Raw genomic sequence first — 21,482 nt, forward strand, 5'->3', positions numbered from 1 at the left:
TTTCTCTTAGATTTTCCAAGTTACTGGAGTATAGGTTTTAAAAGTATGTCCTTGTGATTCTGTGGATTTCTTCAATGTCTCTTTTCAGGTCCTTCTCATTTAGATTTCATTAATTTGGATATTCTCTCTGACTTTTAATTAGCTTGGATAAGGGTTGGTCTATCTTGTTGATTTTATTAAAGAACTAATTTTATGTTTCATTGATTCCTTGTATTGTCCTTTTTGTTTCTATTTTATTGATTTCAGTCCTCAGTTTGATAATTTCTTGCAGTCTACCCCTCTTGGGTGCGATTACTTCTTTTTGTTCTAGATCTTTCAGGTGTCCTGTTAAGTTGATAGTATGAGATCTCTCTAGTTTTAGGCACTTCGTGCTATAACTGTTCTCCTTCTACCATACAGATTTCAACCGTAATAACAAAAACCTTTACCAGCTAAGTTATCTTGACAGCCCAGGTATGAAGGTTTTTAAAGGATTAGCCCTATAAATTCATAACCTAAATAATGACCACCATGCAGGCTCATGAGGCAAAGTAGGATGCATGCTACAAGCCCCTCATAAAACCTAATGAGTGGACTGTGGTGTAAGCTGTTTTCTGTTGCTGTGATAAAAACACATAAATTACCAAAGATTTTATAAGGTGCAGAGAAAAAGACATATTCTTTTGTGTTTTGGTGAAGTTTGCCATTTTAGTTCCTGTCTGCATTCCTAAAATTTTCATTTCCAGAGAACAGATTTCTGCGAGTTATCCTCTGACCTTACACACATACTGTGGCATATGCAATGCACTACCAAGTGAATTTAAATATTTCTAAGCATTGAAAAAATATGATTATACTGAATATGTATACCTACATTTCTTGTTATTATTCTGTAAGCAATGCAGAATGACAGCTATTTACTTAGCACTTAATTATAGTTATGGTATCATATATTATAGGAAGAGCTGTAACTAATATAAAGATTATTGAAAGTATGCGTAAGGATAAGAGTGTGCAGTACAGAAGATACCTTGCCATTTTATAAGACGCACTTGAGCACTTGTGGGTTCAGGTTTAGAACAATGCCCTGGCCCTAGTCATTCTCACACGCCAGCATGTATTCTTTGTGACATTTTTTTTTTACAATTGTTTTCACATCTTCTCCCAACTTTCAGGTCATTATTTTTGTTTTCTTTTCTTTGGGAAGGTGAATAGCTTTCCTAATTTCCCTGGTCACCTTGATGGGTGTCCCCTCCCATACATGGCTGTGTCAGGAGCCACAGACATATCTAGGTTTCCGCAGCTGTCAATGTCACCTCGCTAATCTCAGGAAGCAGCAAGCTTTCTGCAACAAAGAAATAATGAGAGTCTTTTTTCTCTTATAGACAAATTTCACAGGAAGACAAAAATTGGGAGACCAATATCCAAGAGCTACAAAGAAAGGTATCTTGTCTTCTTTTCTCAAGGACTTCTGAATCATGGCTTATAGAAAGGGTGATTAATTTTCCTTTTAGGTTTTATTATCATTTCTAGTTGTTACATGCTAATTATAGAACATTGTGAGGCATGGTGTGGTATCTGGATACAAATATACACAGGGCTCTGGTCAAACCAGCCCATTAGCATTGTTTGCTATTTCTGTGTTTTGGTCCCTTCAAAATTCCCTTTTCTTTCTAGTATCTAAGACTGAGTTAATGATTGAAAAACATTGCTCTTTTTATTCCTGTAGCTTTAGACGAGATATAATTTATTTATATGTTAATGAGGAAAACCATTTTATAAGATAGTAGAATTATTTTTCAGGAAATAAAAACATATACAAATATACATACACTTACACATACACATCCAAAAGATGCATTCCAGGTGTGCTGGAAAGGCATTGTCTCAGTTAGGTTTTTACTGCAGTGAACAGACACCATGACCAATGCAACTCTTTTTTTTTAATTTTTTTTTATTTATTTTTTTTATTAACTTGAGTATTTCTTATATACATTTTGAGTGTTATTCCCTTTCCCGGCATCCGGGCAAATATCCCCCTCCCCTCTCCCCTTTCTTATCCTTGTTCCCCTCCCACCCCTCCCCCCATTGCCGCCCTCCCACCTCCAGTCTAGTTCACTGGGGGTTCAGTCTTAGCAGGACCCAGGGCTTCCCCTTCCACTGGTGCTCTTACTAGGATATTCATTGCTACCTATGAGGTCAGAGTCCAGGGTCAGTCCATGTATAGTCTTTAGGTAGTGGCTTAGTTGCTGGAAGCTCTGGTTGCTTGGCATTGTTGTTCATAAGGGGTCTCGAGCCCCTTCAAGCTCTTCCAGTTCTTTCTCTGATTCCTTCAACGGGGGTCCTATTCTCAGTTCAGTGGTTTGCTGCTGGCATTCGCCTCTGTGTTTGCTGTATTCTGGCTGTGTCTCTCAGGAGCGATCTACATCCGGCTCCTGTCGGTCTGCACTTCTTTGCTTCATCCATCTTGTCTAATGGATGGCTGTATATGTATGGGCCACATGTGGGGCAGGCTCTGAATGGGTGTTCCTTCTGTGTCTGTTTTAATCTTTGCCTCTCTATTCCCTGCCAAGGGTATTCTTGTTCCCCTTTTAAAGAAGGAGTGAAGCATTCACATTTTGATCATCCGTCTTGAGTTTCATTTGTTCTAGGCATCTAGGGTAATTCAAGCATTTGGGCTAATAGCCACTTATCAATGAGTGCATACCATGTGTGTTTTTCTGTGATTGGGTTACCTCACTCAGGATGATATTTTCCAGTTCCAACCATTTGCCTGCGAATTTCATAAAGTCATTGTTTTTGATAGCTGAGTAATATTCCATTGGGTAGATGTACCACATTTTCTGTATCCATTCCTCTGTTGAAGGGGATCTGGGTTCTTTCCAGCTTCTGGCTATTATAAATAAGGCTGTGAGGAACATAGTGGAGCACGTGTCTTTTTTATATGTTGGGGCATCTTTTGGGTATATGCCCAAGAGAGGTATAGCTGGATCCTCAGGCAGTTCAATGTCCAATTTTCTGAGGAACCTCCAGACTGATTTCCAGAATGGTTGTACCAGTCTGCATTCCCACCAACAATGGAGGAGTGTTCCTCTTTCTCCACATCCTCTCCAGCATCTGCTGTCACCTGAGTTTTTGATCTTAGCCATTCTCACTGGTGTGAGGTGAAATCTCAGGTTTGTTTTGATTTGCATTTCCCTTATGACTAAAGATGTTGAACATTTCTTTAGGTGTTTCTCAGCCATTCGGCATTCCTCAGCTGTGAATTCTTTGTTTAGCTCTGAACCCCATTTTTAATAGGGTTATTTGTCTCCCTGCGGTCTAACTTCTTGAGTTCTTTGTATATTTTGGATATAAGGCCTCTATCTGTTGTAGGATTGGTAAAGATCTTTTCCCAATCTGTTGGTTGCCGTTTTGTCCTAACCACAGTGTCCTTTGCCTTACAGAAGCTTTGCAGTTTTATGAGATCCCATTTGTCGATTCTTGATCTTAGAGCATAAGCCATTGGTGTTTTGTTCAGGAAATTTTTTCCAGTGCCCATGTGTTCCAGATGCTTCCCTAGTTTTTCTTCTATTAGTTTGAGTGTATCTGGTTTGATGTGGAGGTCCTTGATCCACTTGGACTTAAGCTTTGTACAGGGTGATAAGCATGGATCGATCTGCATTCTTCTACATGTTGACCTCCAGTTGAACCAGCACCATTTGCTGAAAATGCTATCTTTTTTCCATTGGATGGTTTTGGCTCCTTTGTCAAAAATCAAGTGACCATAGATGTGTGGGTTCATTTCTAGGTCTTCAATTCTATTCCATTGGTCTATCTGTCTGTCTCTGTACCAATACCATGCAGTTTTTATCACTATTGCTCTGTAATACTGCTTGAGTTCAGGGATAGTGATTCCCCCTGAAGTCCTTTTATTGTTGAGGATAGTTTTACCTATCCTGGGATTTTTGTTATTCCAGATGAATTTGCAAATTGTTCTGTCTAACTCTTTGAAGAATTGGATTGGTATTTTGATGGGGATTGCATTGAATCTGTAGATCGCTTTTGGTAAAATGGCCATTTTTACTATATTAATCCTGCCAATCCATGAGCATGGGAGATCTTTCCAACTTCTGAGGTCTTCTTCAATTTCTTTCTTCAGAGTCTTGAAGTTCTTATTGTACAGATCTTTTACTTGCTTGGTTAAAGTCACACCGAGGTACTTGATATTATTTGGTTCTATTATGAAGGGTGTCGTTTCCCTAATTTCTTTCTCGGCTTGTTTCTCTTTTGTGTAGAGGAAGGCTACTGATTTATTTGAGTTAATTTTATACCCAGCCACTTTGCTGAAGTTGTTTATCAGCTTTAGTAGTTCTCTGGTGGAACTTTTGGGATCACTTAAATATACTATCATATCATCTGCAAATCGTGATATTTTGACTTCTTCTTTTCCAATCTCTATCCCCTTGACCTCCTTTTGTTGTCTGATTGCTCTGGCTAGAACTTCAAGAACTATATTGAATAAGTAGGGAGAGAGTGGGCAGCCTTGTCTAGTCCCTGATTTTAGTGGGATTGCTTCAAGTTTCTCTCCATTTAGTTTAATGTTAGCAACTGGTTTGCTGTATATGGCTTTTACTATGTTTAGGTATGGGCCTTGAATTCCTATTATTTCCAGGACTTTTATCATGAAGGGGTGTTGAATTTTGTCAAATGCTTTCTCAGCATCTAATGAAATGATCATGTGGTTCTGTTCTTTCAGTTTGTTTATATAATGGATCATGTTGATGGTTTTCCGTATATTAAACCATCCCTGCATGCCTGGGATGAAGCCTACTTGATCATGTTGGATGATTGTTTTGATGTGCTCTTGGATTCGGTTTGCCAGAATTTTATTGAGTATTTTTGCGTCGATATTCATAAGGGAAATTGGTCTGAAGTTCTCTTTCTTTGTTGGGTCTTTGTGTGGTTTAGGTATAAGAGTAATTGTGGCTTCATAGAAGGAATTCGGTAGTGCTCCATCTGTTTCAATTTTGTGGAATTGTTTGGATAATATTGGTATGAGGTCTTCTATGAAGGTCTGATAGAATTCTGCACTAAACCCGTCTGGACCTGGGCTCTTTTTGGTTGGGAGACCTTTAATGACTGCTTCTATTTCCTTAGGAGTTATGGGGTTGTTTAACTGGTTTATCTGTTCCTGATTTAATTTCGATACCTGGTATCTGTCTAGGAAATTGTCCATTTCCTGCAGATTTTCAAGTTTTATTGAATATCGTCTTTTATAGTAAGATCTGATGATTTTTTGAATTTCCTCTGAATCTGTAGTTATGTCTCCCTTTTCATTTCTGATTTTGTTAATTTGGACACACTCTCTGTGTCCTCTCGTTAGTCTGGCTAAGGGTTTATCTATCTTGTTGATTTTCTCAAAGAACCAACTATTGGTTCTGTTGATTCTTTCCATGGTCCTTTTTGTTTCTACTTGGTTGATTTCTTCTCTGAGTTTGATTATTTCCTGCCTTCTACCCCTCCTGGGTGTATTTGCTTCTTTTTGTTCTAGAGCTTTTAGGTGTGCTGTCAAGCTGCTGACATATGCTCTTTCCTGTTTCTTTCTGCAGGCACTCAGCGCTATGAGTTTTCCTCTTAGCACAGCTTTCATTGTGTCCCATAAGTTTGGGTATGTTGTACCTTCATTTTCATTAAATTCTAAAAAGTCTTTAATTTCTTTCTTTATTTCTTCCTTGACCAGGTTATCATTGAGTAGAGCACTGTTCAATTTCCAGGTATATGTGGGCATTCTTCCTTGATTGTTATTGAAGACCAGTTTTAGGCCGTGGTGGTCTGATAGCACACATGGGATTATTTCTATCTTTCTGTACCTGTTGAGGCCCATTTTTTGACCAATTATATGGTCAATTTTGGAGAAAGTACCATGAGGAGCTGAGAAGAAGGTCTATCCTTTTGCTTTAGGATAGAATGTTCCGTGCACCAGGGTTCCAGATGGCGTTTGGTGTTTTTCTCTGGCGTCCGAGATGTGTGTGCAGAGTGCAGTCTCTTCTGGTTTCCCAGGCGTGTCTGCCTCTCTGAAGGTTTAGCTCTCCCTCCCACGGGATTTGGGTGCGGAGAACTGTTTATCCGGTAGATCCCTTCAGGTTCTGGTGGTGTCTCAGATGCAGCAGTCCTGCTTCTCTTTCGTCCTCCTCTACGGGAACCCAGAGGCCTTATACAGTTTCCCCTTGGGCCAGGGATGAGGGCAGGGGTGGGCAGTGTTGGTGGTCTCTTCCACTCTGCAGCCTCAGGAGTGCCCACCTGACCAGGCGGTGAGGTCTCTCTCCCACGGGGTCTGGGAGCAGTGAGCTGCTGCGGGCCGGGATCCGCGGGTTTGGGACTCCTGGTAAACACAGGACGTGCCCGGTCCTAGAGGAATTCTACCTCTGTGTGTCCCGAGTTCACCAGGTAGGTCTCTTGTGGCAGAAAAGATGGTCTTACCTGTGGTCCCGAGGCTCAAGTTCGCTCGTGGGGTGCTGCCTACGAGCTCTCTGGCGGCCGACCAATGCAACTCTTATAAGGATAGCATTTAATTTGTGCTGGCTTGCAGGTTCAGAGGTTCAGTCCATTATCATCAAGGCAGGAACATGGCGGCATCCAGGCAGGTAAGGTGCAGGAAGTGCTGAGAGTTCTACATCTTCATTTGAAGGCTGCAATCAGAATACTGGTTTCCAGGCAGCTAGGATGAGGGTCTTAAAGCCCACCCCCGCAGTGACACACCTATTCCAACAAGGCCCTCTAATATTGCCACTCCCTAGGCTGAGCATATACAAAGCATCACAGGTATGGTGGCTACCCTTTGAGCCTGCTTCTGCTCATGAGTTCTCCTGACCCAGAGAGTAGACAGAGCATGAGTTCTCTAGGTGTAATGTAGGAAATGAAGTTTTAGGGACAGATGTGAGCTTGAGCTGGGTGTTTTCTGTCATTATGAGTTTGACTTCTGGGAGGAGCTTTGCTTCTATTTTCTGTTCATTTTCTTGCTGTAATGAACTGCCTGTGGGGCACAACACCTCTGAGGGACTCAGAGGAAACAGAATCCTCATTGCCTTGTGATTTTGAGAGTAATGAACATTCTGCAGGGATGTAGCATTCTTTGTGCTTCTTATAAAGCAACACATTTAATTGGGGCTGGCTTTATAGTTTCAGAGGTTTATCCATTATTGTCATGGCAGGAAGCATGGCACCATGCAGGTGGGCATGGTGCTAGAGAAGGAGCTGAGAGTTCTACATCTTGATTCACAAGCTGCAAAAGTGAATGTCACACTAGGCATAGCTTGAGCATAGGAGACCTTAAAGACCACTTCAACAGTAACACGCTTCCTCCAATAAAGCCATACTTCTCCAACAAGGCCACATCTACTAATACTGCCACTCCCTATGGGCCAACCATTCAAACACATGAGTCTATGGGGGCCATTCCTATTTAGACTGCTTCAAATTGTTTGTATGTATGTATGTATGTATGTATGTATGTATGTATGTATGTATGTATATATTTTATTGGTTATTTTACTTATTTACATTTTGACTGTTATCCCTGCTTCCCAGTTTCCCTTCCACAAACCCCCTATCCCTTCCCCACCCCTACTTCTATGAGGGTGCTCCCCCACCCACCCACCCACTCCTGCCTCACTGCCCTAGCATTCTCCTATACTGGGGTATCAGTCCTTCACAGGACCAAGGGCCTCCCCTCTCATTGATGCCAGACAAGGCCATCCTCTGCTACATATGCAGCTGGAGCCATGGGTCCCCCCATGTGTACTCTTTGTTTGGTGGTTTAGTCTCTGGGAGCTCTTGGGGTCTGGTTGTTTGATACTGTTGTTCTTCTTATGGGGTTGCAAAACCCTTCAGCTCCTTTAGTTCTTCTCCTAATTCCTCCATTGGGGTTCTAATGCTCAGTCTGATGGTTGACTGCAAGCATCTCCATCTGTATTGTTCAGGCTCTGGCAAAGCCTCTCTGGAGACGGCTTTATCAGGCTCTGGTCAGTAAGCACTTCTTGACATCAGCAATAGTGTCTGGGTTTGGTGGCTGCATATGGGATGGATCCCTAGGTGGGTCAGTCTCTGGATGGCCTTTCCTTCATTCTCTGCTCCACTCTTTGTCCTTGTATTTCCTTTAGACAGGTTAATATTTTTAAGATGGGTGGCATGCCTGACCTCTGGATATGGCCTCCGCAGGTTCTCTCTCCCCTTTGTTGTATATTTCAGTTAATCTCATCCCAGTTGGGTCCTAGGAGCCTCTTGCTTTCCTGGCATCTGGGACTTTCTGGTGGCTATCCATAGTCCCCCATCCCCACTGCTAAACACCTTTGTTCAATTTCCTGAGCCTCTGTACATCTCGTCTGTCTCCTCCTGCACCTGTTCCTGACCCCCTTTTATGCCCCTCCCCCTCCAAAGTCCCTCCCTCCCTCTACCTCCCGTGATTATTTTGTTCACTCTCCATGTATTTGAAGAATGCCTTAAGCATGTTAAAGATTTGTGAACTGGTACTGTCATGCTTGATAACCACGTCTTGTAATGACTCCTAGATACAGCATCATGATGAGTGCTGCTTACAGGGAGGGCAGTGGAACTCAAATGCAGGGCACACAGGCAACTCAGGAAATGTGCGTGTCTTGAGGACCATGTCTCTGAATCTTATTTATTGTTTCCACAAAGTTTTTGCTAATATTGCATTGTGAGACAGTGGATACTCTCCTGCTAGGATAGTGAAAATTTATTGAGTTTTCACAAAAATTTTTAGTGGTATTTAACTTATTATCTTCTTTCAGGTTTAAAACGTTCTATTTTCTAAAAAGTATTTAAGTATTTACATCTCAAATGCTGAATCCCCCCATCCTCCTAAGAGGATTCCACCACCATCCCCTCTCCCCTTTGCCTCTGAGAGGGTGCCCCCTTCCCCCAGATATCCCTGTATTCTGGTGCATCAAGTCTCTGCAGGAATAAACAAATCCTTTCCCACTAAGGCCAGACAAGGCAGTCCTCTGCTCTATATGTGCCAGAAGCCTCAGATCAGCCTGAGTATGTTCTTTGGTTGGTGGCTCAGTCTCTGGGAGCTCCCAGAGGTCTAGGTTAGTTGAAACTGTTGGTCTTTCTGTGGGGTTTCCATCACCTTTAGGGTGTTCAATCCTTCCCCTAACTTGTCCACAGGGGTCCCTGCCCTCTGTCCTATGTTTGGTAGCCGTTACAGACTACAACCAAAAATGTTCTATTTCTTAAAGAAAACACTTCTAGTGATTCAAGTCATATAGTACTGTGGACACACTTCAGGAATCAAGAAGACTGTACCAAGAAAATGAGATGTGTTTTTTCTCTCAAAGCATAGGATATCAGACAGGAGTCTGCTTGTCAAGTGCCTGACGGTGCTGGGATTTGTCATCTCCATGTTTTTTCTCAACTCCTTTGTCCCTGGCATTCACCTTGATCTTGGTAAGTCCAATATTTTGTTAACTTTTGTTGCTAGGTTTTACATTTGATGTTACAGTATGGATGAAGTTTCTAAGCCTATTCCCAGATGATAACTGTACGAAAGACTGCTGTGCAGAGATGGGCAGCCCTCAGCAGAAGGAAGAAAGGAAAGCTTTGTTCGGAGGAAGAGAGAGTATAACTAAGCTGTCCATCTACAGCCCCCTCAGGACCCACTGTTAGAAGGATGTACAATTGGTTCTGTCATGTCTGTCATGTTTGCTAAACATGTTTTAAAATGGTTCTTAGAAGAGCCTGAAAGTCACATTAGCAGAATTAGTTTTGCCTTCAGCGCAGGGTGATATCATAGGCAAAGGAGCAACTGTGAAGGGCCCTGGGAAATGGGGAGAGCTCCACGAAGTTAGGTGTCCTGCCTGGCTACAGATACTTTCTCCATGCGGGAAGCACCATCTCCTACTTTATTCCTTTGGTCCTATCTGACTGTCAGCATGTTCTCTTTAGTGGTTAGCCTCTCCCCTTTTCCAGTTCGGTGTCCAGGTCCCATCTGTGCTCAGGGGAGAAACGTCTCTTTCAGTTTGGAACTCCTTGGACCCCCTCCTCTCCACAAACATCTCATACTTGTCCATAGACTTCATGCTATTTCACGGTGATCTTTAAATAAAACAAAGCAAAATCTACTTGTAAAACTCACCTCCTATGAAAGTATAGACCAATGAGAAATAGAATTTTGATGCTGTGTCCAGTTTACCAGTAACCCAGTTTTGGCTCTGAGCAGATAACTGTTCTTTTTCTACAACAGAGCTGATACTCCTGGAAATCCCTGGATCCCAGGAAAGCAAAATGCAGTGTCAACAGTGATATGGTTCTCAACTGTTCTAGTGGAGGTACAGCTAGAAATTGTTAAAGTGAGATTAGATTGATTCTACCCAGGCAGGTTATAATTTTAACATTATGAACTTTTAATCACCAAGAAGTTCAAGTCACCATTGTTAATTGAACGAATACAGTGAAACTGGTGTACACAAGTGAAGGCCTTCCATTAGGGAGTTCTTTTGTGTGCTCACAAATCAGTTAGTTTTACTTGTGCTTTAAAAGAGTACATAGGTACTTGAAAAGCTAACAATACACATGGCTTATACACAAATTTTGCTAACATTCTCCACTTGCCATTGTGTACAGAACAATAGTTTTACAACTTAAGGACATATCTTTATATATATTAAAGAGCCTTGGTTGCTATTGGGGAAGCCCAGGATTTTTTTCTTGAGATTATTACAACATTTCCCCCTTTGGACAAAGATGCCTGTGTCTCTAGGCCTGTGTTTTACCTGTGACTGAGGGAACTATTTCCTTTCTACTTTCAATGCTAGTGTTGGTCTTTTCCCCTTCAGTGTGTGAACAGATATCTTATCAGAGATCCTAGAATACACATTGCCCTTATCTGCTTCTTTATCTTGAAAGGTTAGGTCGGAGAGGAAAGCATGTCTCATTAGCATTTTAAAACAGAATATTTAAGTGGGAATATCTTCATTATATATAGTACTGGGTTTCAGAAAAATACTTTCTTGAAAATATGTAATATACTTTGAGTGTATTATACTGTATATGCTTGGGGAGACCCATCCCACTACTATCTCCTGATCCTTTACTCCCTTGTCCCCTACAGTGTCTCTTCTACCTTCTTGTCATATATGTTGTACGTACACACACACACACACACACACACACACACACACACACACACACAGAGTGATCTTATATAGAATCTAAAGACCAAGAATTACAGAAACACATATATGTCTCTCTGAAACTGGCTTGATTCTTTGAATGTAGTGATATCCAGTTGTGTCCATTTTCCTGAAAATGCCATACTTGTGTGTGTGTGTGTGTGTGTGTGTGTGTGTGTGTTTCACATTTTCTCTTCCCATTTCCCTGTTATTGGATTCCTAGCTGTTTCCATGACTTATCAGAAGTGCACAGAGCCATAATAGGCATTGTTACAGAGTGTCTCTATGATGCATGGACTTGATCTTCCTGGAGCAAATACCTAGGAGTGGCATAGATGGCTTGTGTGCTTGACCTATTTTCAGGTTTTTTTTTTTTTTTTTTTTTTTGAGAAACTGCCATACTGATCTTCATAATGGCTACCCTAGTCCCTAATTGACAGTGTCTCAAGGCTTTGTTCACATTCTCATCAGCCTTTGTTGTCATGAGTTCTTAATGACCGCCATAATGACAGCGTGAGATGAAATCACATTGCAGTTTTCATTTGCATTTTTTTCTTGTGTTAAGTGAGGGTAAACATTTTTCATGGGTTTACTGACTGTGCTTCATCTGTTGCCAATTCATTATATTAGTCTGGTGACTGACTGGTTTATTCCTATTTAATTTCTGAAGTGTTGTTTATTCTCTGTGTTAGCTATCTGTCAGGTATATAGGGTGCAAAGGTGTTTTCCTATTCTGTAATGTAGGACCAGAAACCCTGAAACTGTTAGAGGGGAAAAATAGGAAGAACATTTCAGGATTAGTACCTGTATTTTTCAAAGGGTTATTTTTGTTATTTTTATGATGTGTTTGTAAGGGTATGTTCATGTGAGTTCAGATGCCCACAGAGTCATGAGATATCAGAGTTGGAGTTACAAGGGGTTGTAAGCCTTCTGATGAGGGTGTTGGGAATCAAATTAAGGTCCTTTGCACAAGCTGTATATACTCTTAGCCATGAACCTACCTTTCTAACCTAAAAATTTTTATTTTTTATTTTTTAATTTAGAAGTTTTTCTCTCACACATTACACCTTGACCACAGTTTCTCCTCCCTCCACTCCTCTGAATTCCTCCCTCCTCAACCTAACCTTTCCTCCCAGATTCACCCCAACTCTGTTTCCTTTAAATAAAAGAGCAGTCCTCTCAGGAATATCCACCTAACATGGCATAACAAGTTACAACAAGCCTAGGCACAAACCCTTATATCAAGGCTGGATGAGACAACCCAGTAGGAGGAAAAGGGATCCCAATACAGGCAAAAGAGTCTGAGAAATTCTCTATTCCCACTGTTAGGAGTCTCATAAGAATACCTAGCTACATAACAATAACGTGTATGCAGAGGACTTAGATCAGGCCCATACGTGTTCTATGACTTATGTCTCTGTGAGCCCCTCTGAGCTCTGTTTAGTGTTTTTGTGGTGTCCTCAACTCCTGGCTCCTACAGTCCTTTCCTCTTTTCTTCTGGGTTCCCAGAGCTCTGCTTAATGTTTAGCCGTGGGTCTCTGCATTTGCATCCATCAGTTGCTGGATGAAGCCTATCTGATGACAATTGGGCTAGGCTCCAGTCTATGAGCATAGCAGAATATCATTAGCAATCATTTCATTGACTTTTTTTGGGCCATGTTTGTTTCTATCCCAAGTTTCTTGGGGTATCCAGACTCTGGTTCTTGGCTATTAAGCTAGTGTCCTTGTGGTAGGATAGGTATGTGTCCAAAAATGCTATAGGTGGTCTTGAGGTAGACTGACTGAATTTTCTGAGGAAACTCTATATAGATTTCCACAGTGGCTATACACGTTTCTACTTCTACCAGCAATGTATTTTGATCTTAGCCATTCTGAGAGGTGTAAGATGGGGATCTCAAAGTGATTTTGATTTGCAATTCCTTGAGCACTAAGAATGTTGAGCATACCTTTAAGTGTGCCTCAGCCATTTGCTGAGAATTTGGTTTAGATCTGTACCCATTTTTAAATTGGATCATTTGGTGTTTATTTCTAGTTTCTTGAGTTCTTTATATATTTTGGATATTATCCCTCTGTTGGATATAGAGTTGGGAAAATATTAAAAGCAAATAGGCCCACATTACTCATCCCACAAAAACTCAAGTTCATGTGGATCAACGACCTCAACATAAAACCAGACACATTGAACTTAATAAAAGAGAAAGTGGGGAACTGCTTCGAATGCATTTGCACAAGAGACAACTTCCTGAACAGAACACCAATAACACTAAGATCAACAATTAATAAATGGAACCTCGTGAAACTGAAAAGCCTCTGTAAGGCAAAAGACACCACCAATAGGACAAAATGGGAAATATTTTCATCAACTTCTCCCATGCATTTGTAACAGACTATAGTTTTCTTAGACAGTAACTGGCCTGATGTCAACATGAGAAAAATAGATCCGTGACCTTTCCAAGGCTTTAGTTAGTACAGAATAAAATCATTGTTTGATAAAGTCTGCTTTGAATGTGGCCTGCTCATGAACTGAACATATACATATATGATGTAATACAGCACAGGTGACAGCCTATAAAAATGTGCATCATGGAATATGTGGAATCATATATACAATGTGATGTCACATGATACTATGCATTTTGTAAATCAACAGCAACCAAATAATGTAGGATTGGATTAAGTAGCACAAGATCTCAGGTAGCAGAATTTGTTTATATAGAACACAGTAGCTGTCTTGTAAAATGTGACATCATATGACACAAAGTAATGTCATCCAACTCTCTGAGCTTTAGTTAGGACTTTGATTGCTGTGATAAAATGTCACAACCAAAAGCAACGTGAGGGAAGAAAGGGCTTATTTCATCTTACAGCCTGTAGCCCCTCATTCAGCAAAGTCAAGAATGGACCTGAATAATGAAGGAACTTGGAGGCAGGGACTGATGTAAAGGTTAGGGAGGAACGCTGCTTTGTGCCTCATGGCTTAGTCAGCCTGCTTTATTACAATATTCATGACTATCTACTCAAAGATGGCACTACCCAGTGGGGGATGGGCCCACTCACATCAATCATCAATCAAGAAAATGCTCTGTAAGCATTTTCTCAATTGTTCCTCTTTCAAAATGTCTCTAACTTGTCTCAAGTTGACATAAAAACTAGACAGCACACTATGTATTGTGCAAACCAAAAGTCAATATAAAATAGCATTCTAGAGCTCTCTGCTCCCAAACCCCGTGGGAGAGAGACCTCAATGCCTGGTCAGGTGGGCACTCCTGAGGCTGCAGAGCGGAAGAGACCACCAACACTGCTCACCCCTGCACACATCCCTGGCCCAAGAGGAAACTGTATAAGGTCTCTGGGTTCCCGTAGAGGAGGACCCAAGAGCAGCAGGACCGCTGCATCTGAGACACCGCCAGAACCTTAAGGGATCTACCGGATAAACAGTTCTCCGCACCCAAATTCCGTGGGAGGGAGAGCTAAACCTTCAGAGAGGCAGACACGCCTGGGAAACCAGAAGAGACTGCACTCTGCACACACATCTCTGACGCCAGAGGAAAACACCAAACTCCATCTGGAACCCTGGTGCATGGAAGCTCGCGGAAAGGGCGGCGCAGATCTTCCTGGTTGCTGCCGCCGCGGAGAGCTCATAAGCAACACCCCACGAGAAAACTTGAGCCTCGGGACCACAGGTAAGACCAACTTTTCTGCTGCAAGTGACCTGCCTGGTGAACTCAAGACACAGACCCACAGGAACAGCTGAAGACCTGTAGAGAGGAAAAACTACACACCCGAAAGCAGAACACTCTGTCCCCATAACTGGCTGAAAGAAAACAGAAAAACAGGTCTACAGCACTCCTGACACACAGGCTTATAGGACAGTCTAGCCACTGTCAGAAATAGCAGAACAAAGTAACACTAGAGATAATCTGATGGCAAGAGGCAAGCACAAGAACCCAAGCAATAGAAACCAAGAGTACATGGCCTCATCGGAGCCCAATTCTCCCACCAAAACAAACACGGAATATCCAAACACACCAGAAAAGCAAGATCTAGTTTCAAAATCATATTTGATCATGATGCTGGAGGACTTCAAGAAAGACGTGAAGAACTCCCTTAGAGAACAAGTAGAAGCCTACAGAGAGGAATTGCAAAAATCCCTGAAAGAATTCCAGGAAAACATAAATAAACAAGTAGAAGCCCATAGAGAGGAGTCACAAAAATCCCTGAAAGAATTCCAGGAAAACATAATCAAACAGTTGAAGGAATTAAAAATGGAAATAGAAGCAATCAAGAAAGAACACATGGAAACAACCCTGGATATAGAAAACCAAAAGAAGAGACAAGGAGCTGTAGATACGAGCTTCGCCAACAGAATACAAGAGATGGAAGAGAGAATCTCAGGAGCAGAAGATTCCATAGAAATCATTGACTCAACTGTCAAAGATAATGTAAAGTAGAAAAAGCTACTGGTCCAAAACATACAGGAAATCCAGGAGTCAATGAGAAGATCAAACCTAAGGATAATAGGTATAGAAGAGAGTGAAGACTCCCAGCTCAAAGGACCAGTTAATATCTTCAACAAAATCATAGAAGAAAACTTCCCTAACCTAAAAGAAGAGATACCCATAGGCATACAAGAAGCCTACAGAAATCCAAATAGATTGGACCAGAAAAGAAACCCCTCCCGTCACATAATAGTCAAAACACCAAACGCATAAAATAAAGAAAGAATATTAAAAGCAGTAAGGGAAAAAGGTCAAGTAACATATAAAGGCAGACCTATCAGAATCACACCAGACTTCTCGCCAGAAACTATGAAAGCCAGAAGATCCTGGACAGAAGTCATACAGACCCTAAGAGAACACAAATGCCAGCCCAGGTTACTGTATCCTGCAAAACTCTCAATTAACATAGTTGGAGAAACCAAGATATTCCATGACAAAACCAAATTTATACAATATCTTTCTACAAATCCAGCACTACAAAGGATAATAAATGGTAAAACCCAACATAAGGAGGCAAGCTATACCCTAGAAGAAGCAAGAAACTAATCGTCTTGGCAACAAAACAAAGAGAATGAAAGCACACAAACATAACCTCACATCCAAATATGAATATAACAGGAAGCAATAATCACTATTCCTTAATATCTCTCAACATCAATGGCCTCAACTCCCCAATAAAAAGACATAGATTAACAAACTGGATACGCAACGAGGACCCTGCATTCTGCTGCCTACAGGAAACACACCTCAGAGACAAACATAGACATTACCTCAGAGTGAAAGGCTGGAAAACAAATTTCCAAGCAAATGGTCGGAAGAAGCAAGCTGGAGTAGCCATTCTAATACCAAATAAAAATCAATTTTCAACTAAAATTCATCAAAAAAGATAAGGAAGGACACTTCATATTCATCAAAGGAAAAATCCACCAAGATGAACTCTCAATCCTAAATATCTATGCCCCAAATACAAGGGCACCTACATATGTAAAAGAAACCTTACTAAAGCTCAAAACACACATTGCACCTCACACAATAATAGTGGGAGATTTCAACACCCCACTCTCATCAATGGACAGATCATGGAAACAGAAATTAAACAGAGATGTAGACAGACTAAGAGAAGTCATGAGCCAAATGGACTTAACGGATATTTATAGAACATTCTATCCTAAAGCAAAAGGATATACCTTCTTCTCAGCTCCTCATGGTACTTTCTCCAAAATTGACCATATAATTGGTCAAAAAACGGGCCTCAACAGGTACAGAAAGATAGAAATAATCCCATGCGTGCTATCGGACCACCACGGCCTAAAACTGGTCTTCAATAACAATCAAGGAAGAATGTCCACATATACTTGGAAATTGAACAATGCTCTACTCAATGATAACCTGGTCAAGGAAGAAATAAAGAAAGAAATTAAAAACTTTTTAGAATTTAATGAAAATGAAGGTACAACATACCCAAACTTATGGGACACAATGAAAGCTGTGCTAAGAGGAAAACTCATAGCACTGAGTGCCTGCAGAAAGAAACAGGAAAGAGCATATGTCAGCAGCTTGACAGCACACCTAAAAGCTCTAGAACAAAAAGAAGCAAATACACCCAGGAGGAGTAGAAGGCAGGAAATAATCAAACTCAGAGCGGAAATCAACCAAGTAGAAACAAAAAGGACCATAGAAAGAATCAACAGAACCAAAAGTTGGTTCTTTGAGAAAATCAACAAGATAGATAAACCCTTAGCCAGACTAACGAGAGGACACAGAGAATGTGTCCAAATTAACAAAATCAGAAATGAAAAGGGAGACATAACAACAGATTCAGAGGAAATTCAAAAAATCATCAGATCTTACTATAAAAACCTATATTCAACAAAACTTGAAAACCTGCAGGAAATGGACAATTTCCTAGACAGATACCAGGTACCGAAGTTAAATCAGGAACAGATAAACCAGTTAAACAACCCCATAACTCCTAAGGAAATAGAAGCAGTCATTAAAGGTCTCCCAACCAAAAAGAGCCCAGGTCCAGACGGGTTTAGTGCAGAATTCTATCAAACCTTCATAGAAGACCTCATACCAATATTATCCAAACTATTCCACAAAATTGAAACAGATGGATCACTACCGAATACCTTCTACGAAGCCACAATTACTCTTATACCTAAACCACACAAAGACACAACAAAGAAAGAGAACTTCAGACCAATTTCCCTTATGAATATCGACGCAAAAATACTCAACAAAATTCTGGCAAACCGAATCCAAGAGCACATCAAAACAATCATCCACCATGACCAAGTAGGCTTCATCCCAGGCATGCAGGGATGGTTTAATATACGGAAAACCATCAACGTGATCCATTATATAAACAAACTGAAAGAACAAAACCACATGATCATTTCATTAGACGCTGAGAAAGCATTTGACAAAATTCAACACCCCTTCATGATAAAAGTCCTGGAAAGAATAGGAATTCAAGGCCCATACCTGAACATAGTAAAAGCCATATACAGCAAACCAGTTGCTAACATTAAACTAAATGGAGAGAAACTTGAAGCAATCCCACTAAAATCAGGGACTAGACAAGGCTGCCCACTCTCTCCTTACTTATTCAATATAGTTCTTGAAGTTCTAGCCAGAACAATCAGACAACAAAAGGAGGTCAAGGGGATACAGATCGGAAAAGAAGAAGTCAAAATATCACTATTTGCAGATGATATGATAGTATATTTAAGTGATCCCAAAAGTTCCACCAGAGAACTACTAAAGCTGATAAACAACTTCAGCAAAGTGGCTGGGTATAAAATTAACTCAAATAAATCAGTGGCCTTCCTCTATACAAAAGAGAAACAAGCCGAGAAAGAAATTAGGGAAACAACACCCTTCATAATAGACCCAAATAATATCAAGTACCTCGGTGTGACTTTAACCAAGCAAGTAAAAAATCTGTACAATAAGAACTTCAAGACACTGAAGAAGGAAATTGAGGAAGACTTCAGAAGATGGAAAGATCTCCCATGCTCATGGATTGGCAGGATTAATATAGTAAAAATGGCCATTTTACCAAAAGCAATCTACAGATTCAATGCAATCCCCATTAAAATACCAATCCAATTCTTTAAAGAGTTAGACAGAACAATTTGCAAATTCAATTGGAATAACAAAAAACCCAGGATAGCTAAAGGTATCCTCAACAATAAAAGGACTTCAGGGGGAATCACTATCCCTGAACTCAAGCAGTATTACAGAGCAATAGTGATAAAAACTGCATGGTATTGGTACAGAGACAGACAGATAGACCAATGGAATAGAATTGAAGACCCAGAAAGAACCCACACACCTATGGTCACCTGATTTTTGACAAAGGAGCCAAAACCATCCAATGGAAAAAAGATAGCATTTTCAGCAAATGGTACTGGTCAACTGGAGGTCAACATGTAGAAGAATGCAGATCGATCCATGCTTATCACCCTGTACAAAGCTTAAGTCCAAGTGGATCAAGGACCTCCACATCAAACTAGATACACTCAAACTAACAGAAGAAAAACTAGGGAAACATCTAGAACACATGGGCACTGGAAAAAATTTCCTGAACAAAACACCAATGGCTTACGCTCTAAGATCAAGAATCGACAAATGGGATCTCATAAAACTGCAAAGCTTCTGTAAGGCAAAGGACACTGTGGTTAGGACAAAACGGCAACCAACAGATTGGGAAAAGATCTTTACCAATCCTACAACAGATAGAGGCCTTATATCCAAAATATACAAAGAACTCAAGAAGTTAGACCGCAGGGAAACAAATAACCCTATTAAAAATGGGGTTCAGAGCTAAACAAAGAATTCACAGCTGAGGAATGCTGAATGGCTGAGAAACACCTAAAGAAATGTTCAACATCTTTAGTCATAAGGGAAATGCAAATCAAAACAACCCTGAGATTTCACCTCACACCAGTGAGAATGGCTAAGATCAAAAACTCAGGGGACAACAGATGCTGGCGAGGATGTGGAGAAAGAGGAACACTCCTCCATTGTTGGTGGGATTGCATACTGGTACAACCATTCTGGAAATCAGTCTGGAGGTTCCTCAGAAAATTGGACATTGAACTGCCTGAGGATCCAGCTATACCTCTCTTGGGCATATACCCAAAAGATGCCCCAACATATAACAAAGACACATGCTCCACTATGTTCATCGCAGCCTTATTTATAATAGCCAGAAGCTGGAAAGAACCCAGATCCCCTTCAACAGAGGAATGGATACAGAAAATGTGGTACATCTACCCAATGGAATATTACTCAGCTATCAAAAACAATGACTTTATGAAATTCGCAGGCAAATGGTTGGAACTGGAAAATATCATCCTGAGTGAGGTAACCCAATCACAGAAAAACACACATGGTATGCACTCATTGATAAGTGGCTATTAGCCCCAATGCTTGAATTACCCTAGATGCCTAGAACAAATGAAACTCAAGACGGATGATCAAAATGTGAATGCTTCACTCCTTCTTTAAAAGGGGAACAAGAATACCCTTGGCAGGGAATAGAGAGGCAAAGATTAAAACAGACACAGAAGGAACACCCATTCAGAGCCTGCCCCACATGTGGCCCATACATATACAGCCATCCATTAGACAAGATGGATGAAGCAAAGAAGTGCAGACCGACAGGAGCCGGATGTAGATCGCTCCTGAGAGACACAGCCAGAATACAGCAAACACAGAGGCGAATGCCAGCAGCAAACCACTGAACTGAGAATAGGACCCCCGTTGAAGGAATCAGAGAAAGAACTGGAAGAGCTTGAAGGGGCTCGAGACCCCTTATGAACAACAATGCCAAGCAACCAGAGCTTCCAGGGACTAAGCCACTACCTAAAGACTATATATGGACTGACCCTGGACTCTGACCTCATAGATAGCAATGAATATCCTAGTAAGAGCACCAGTGGAAGGGGAAGCCCTGGGTCCTGCTAAGACTGAACCCCAGTGAACTAGACTGTTGGGGGGAGGGTGGGGAGGGGAATACCGACAAGAAAGGGGAGGGGGGAGGGGTATGTTTGCCCGGAAACCGGGAAAGGGAATGACACTTGGAATGTATATAAGAAATACTCAAGTTAATTAAAAAAAACAAAAAAAGAAAAAAAACAAAAAAACGCCGCTGTGAGCATGGGTATATTCACACCTTTGCACAAAAAAAATAGCATTCTATATCATCATGATATTATGTAATGTAATGTCATATAATATAAAGTGATATCATAGCACATTACACATATCACATAACAAAACACGAAAGTATCAAATACAGAGCATCCATTATGTACTATGTCAATGTAATGTGACATAAAACGCATTTTCTCATGTAAGGCAAAATAGTGTTGTGAAATGTGTATCATGAAATGAAATGTGACTTCATTTGACACATCCCTTCTTTGAAGAACCGGAACCAGCATCTTTATCATTAAATCATCTCAGAACGAACGGGTTTTTCTCATGAAGTTGTATTTATTTTGATACTCATGGAGATTATGCAACTCCAAAAAAAAAAGTCAAAGTGTAATCCTATAAGCCCCTATGCTCTCCTTAGCTCTTTCCCCTTCCCATCAACAACAGATCAGTTTCCTTTTTGGGAATGTCATGTATGTGGAATCGAACGATATGTGACCTTCTGAGATGAGCTTCTCCTGCACTGACATGGCATGGTTGTATCCTTCCATGTTTCAGATTATATCAGAGTTTGCTCCTTTGTTGCTCCGTGGCGTGGAGGAACCAGATTTTTGTGTCATTAATTGGGGGTCAGCCCAACTGTGAATAGAACTGGTCCAAA

General features: G+C 40.9%; 1 protein-coding gene across 4 annotated transcripts in view; it reads left to right on the top strand.

Annotated features, from left to right (window-relative positions):
- The window catches only part of Oca2 (OCA2 melanosomal transmembrane protein), a 322,662-nt gene that overhangs the window by 108,004 nt on the left and 193,176 nt on the right, over window positions 1–21,482 (top strand). For all 4 annotated transcript variants that reach the window (NM_001271493.1, XM_087654839.1, XM_087654913.1 and 1 more), the window contains 2 exon segments: window positions 1,365–1,422; window positions 9,321–9,429. In NM_001271493.1, coding sequence (NP_001258422.1) covers window positions 1,365–1,422; window positions 9,321–9,429 — 167 coding nt within the window.

The sequence above is a fragment of the Rattus norvegicus genome, chromosome 1, assembly GCF_021556685.1.
Source record: "Rattus norvegicus strain SHRSP/BbbUtx chromosome 1, alternate assembly SHRSP_T2T, whole genome shotgun sequence".
NCBI classification, from domain to species: domain Eukaryota; kingdom Metazoa; phylum Chordata; class Mammalia; order Rodentia; family Muridae; genus Rattus; species Rattus norvegicus.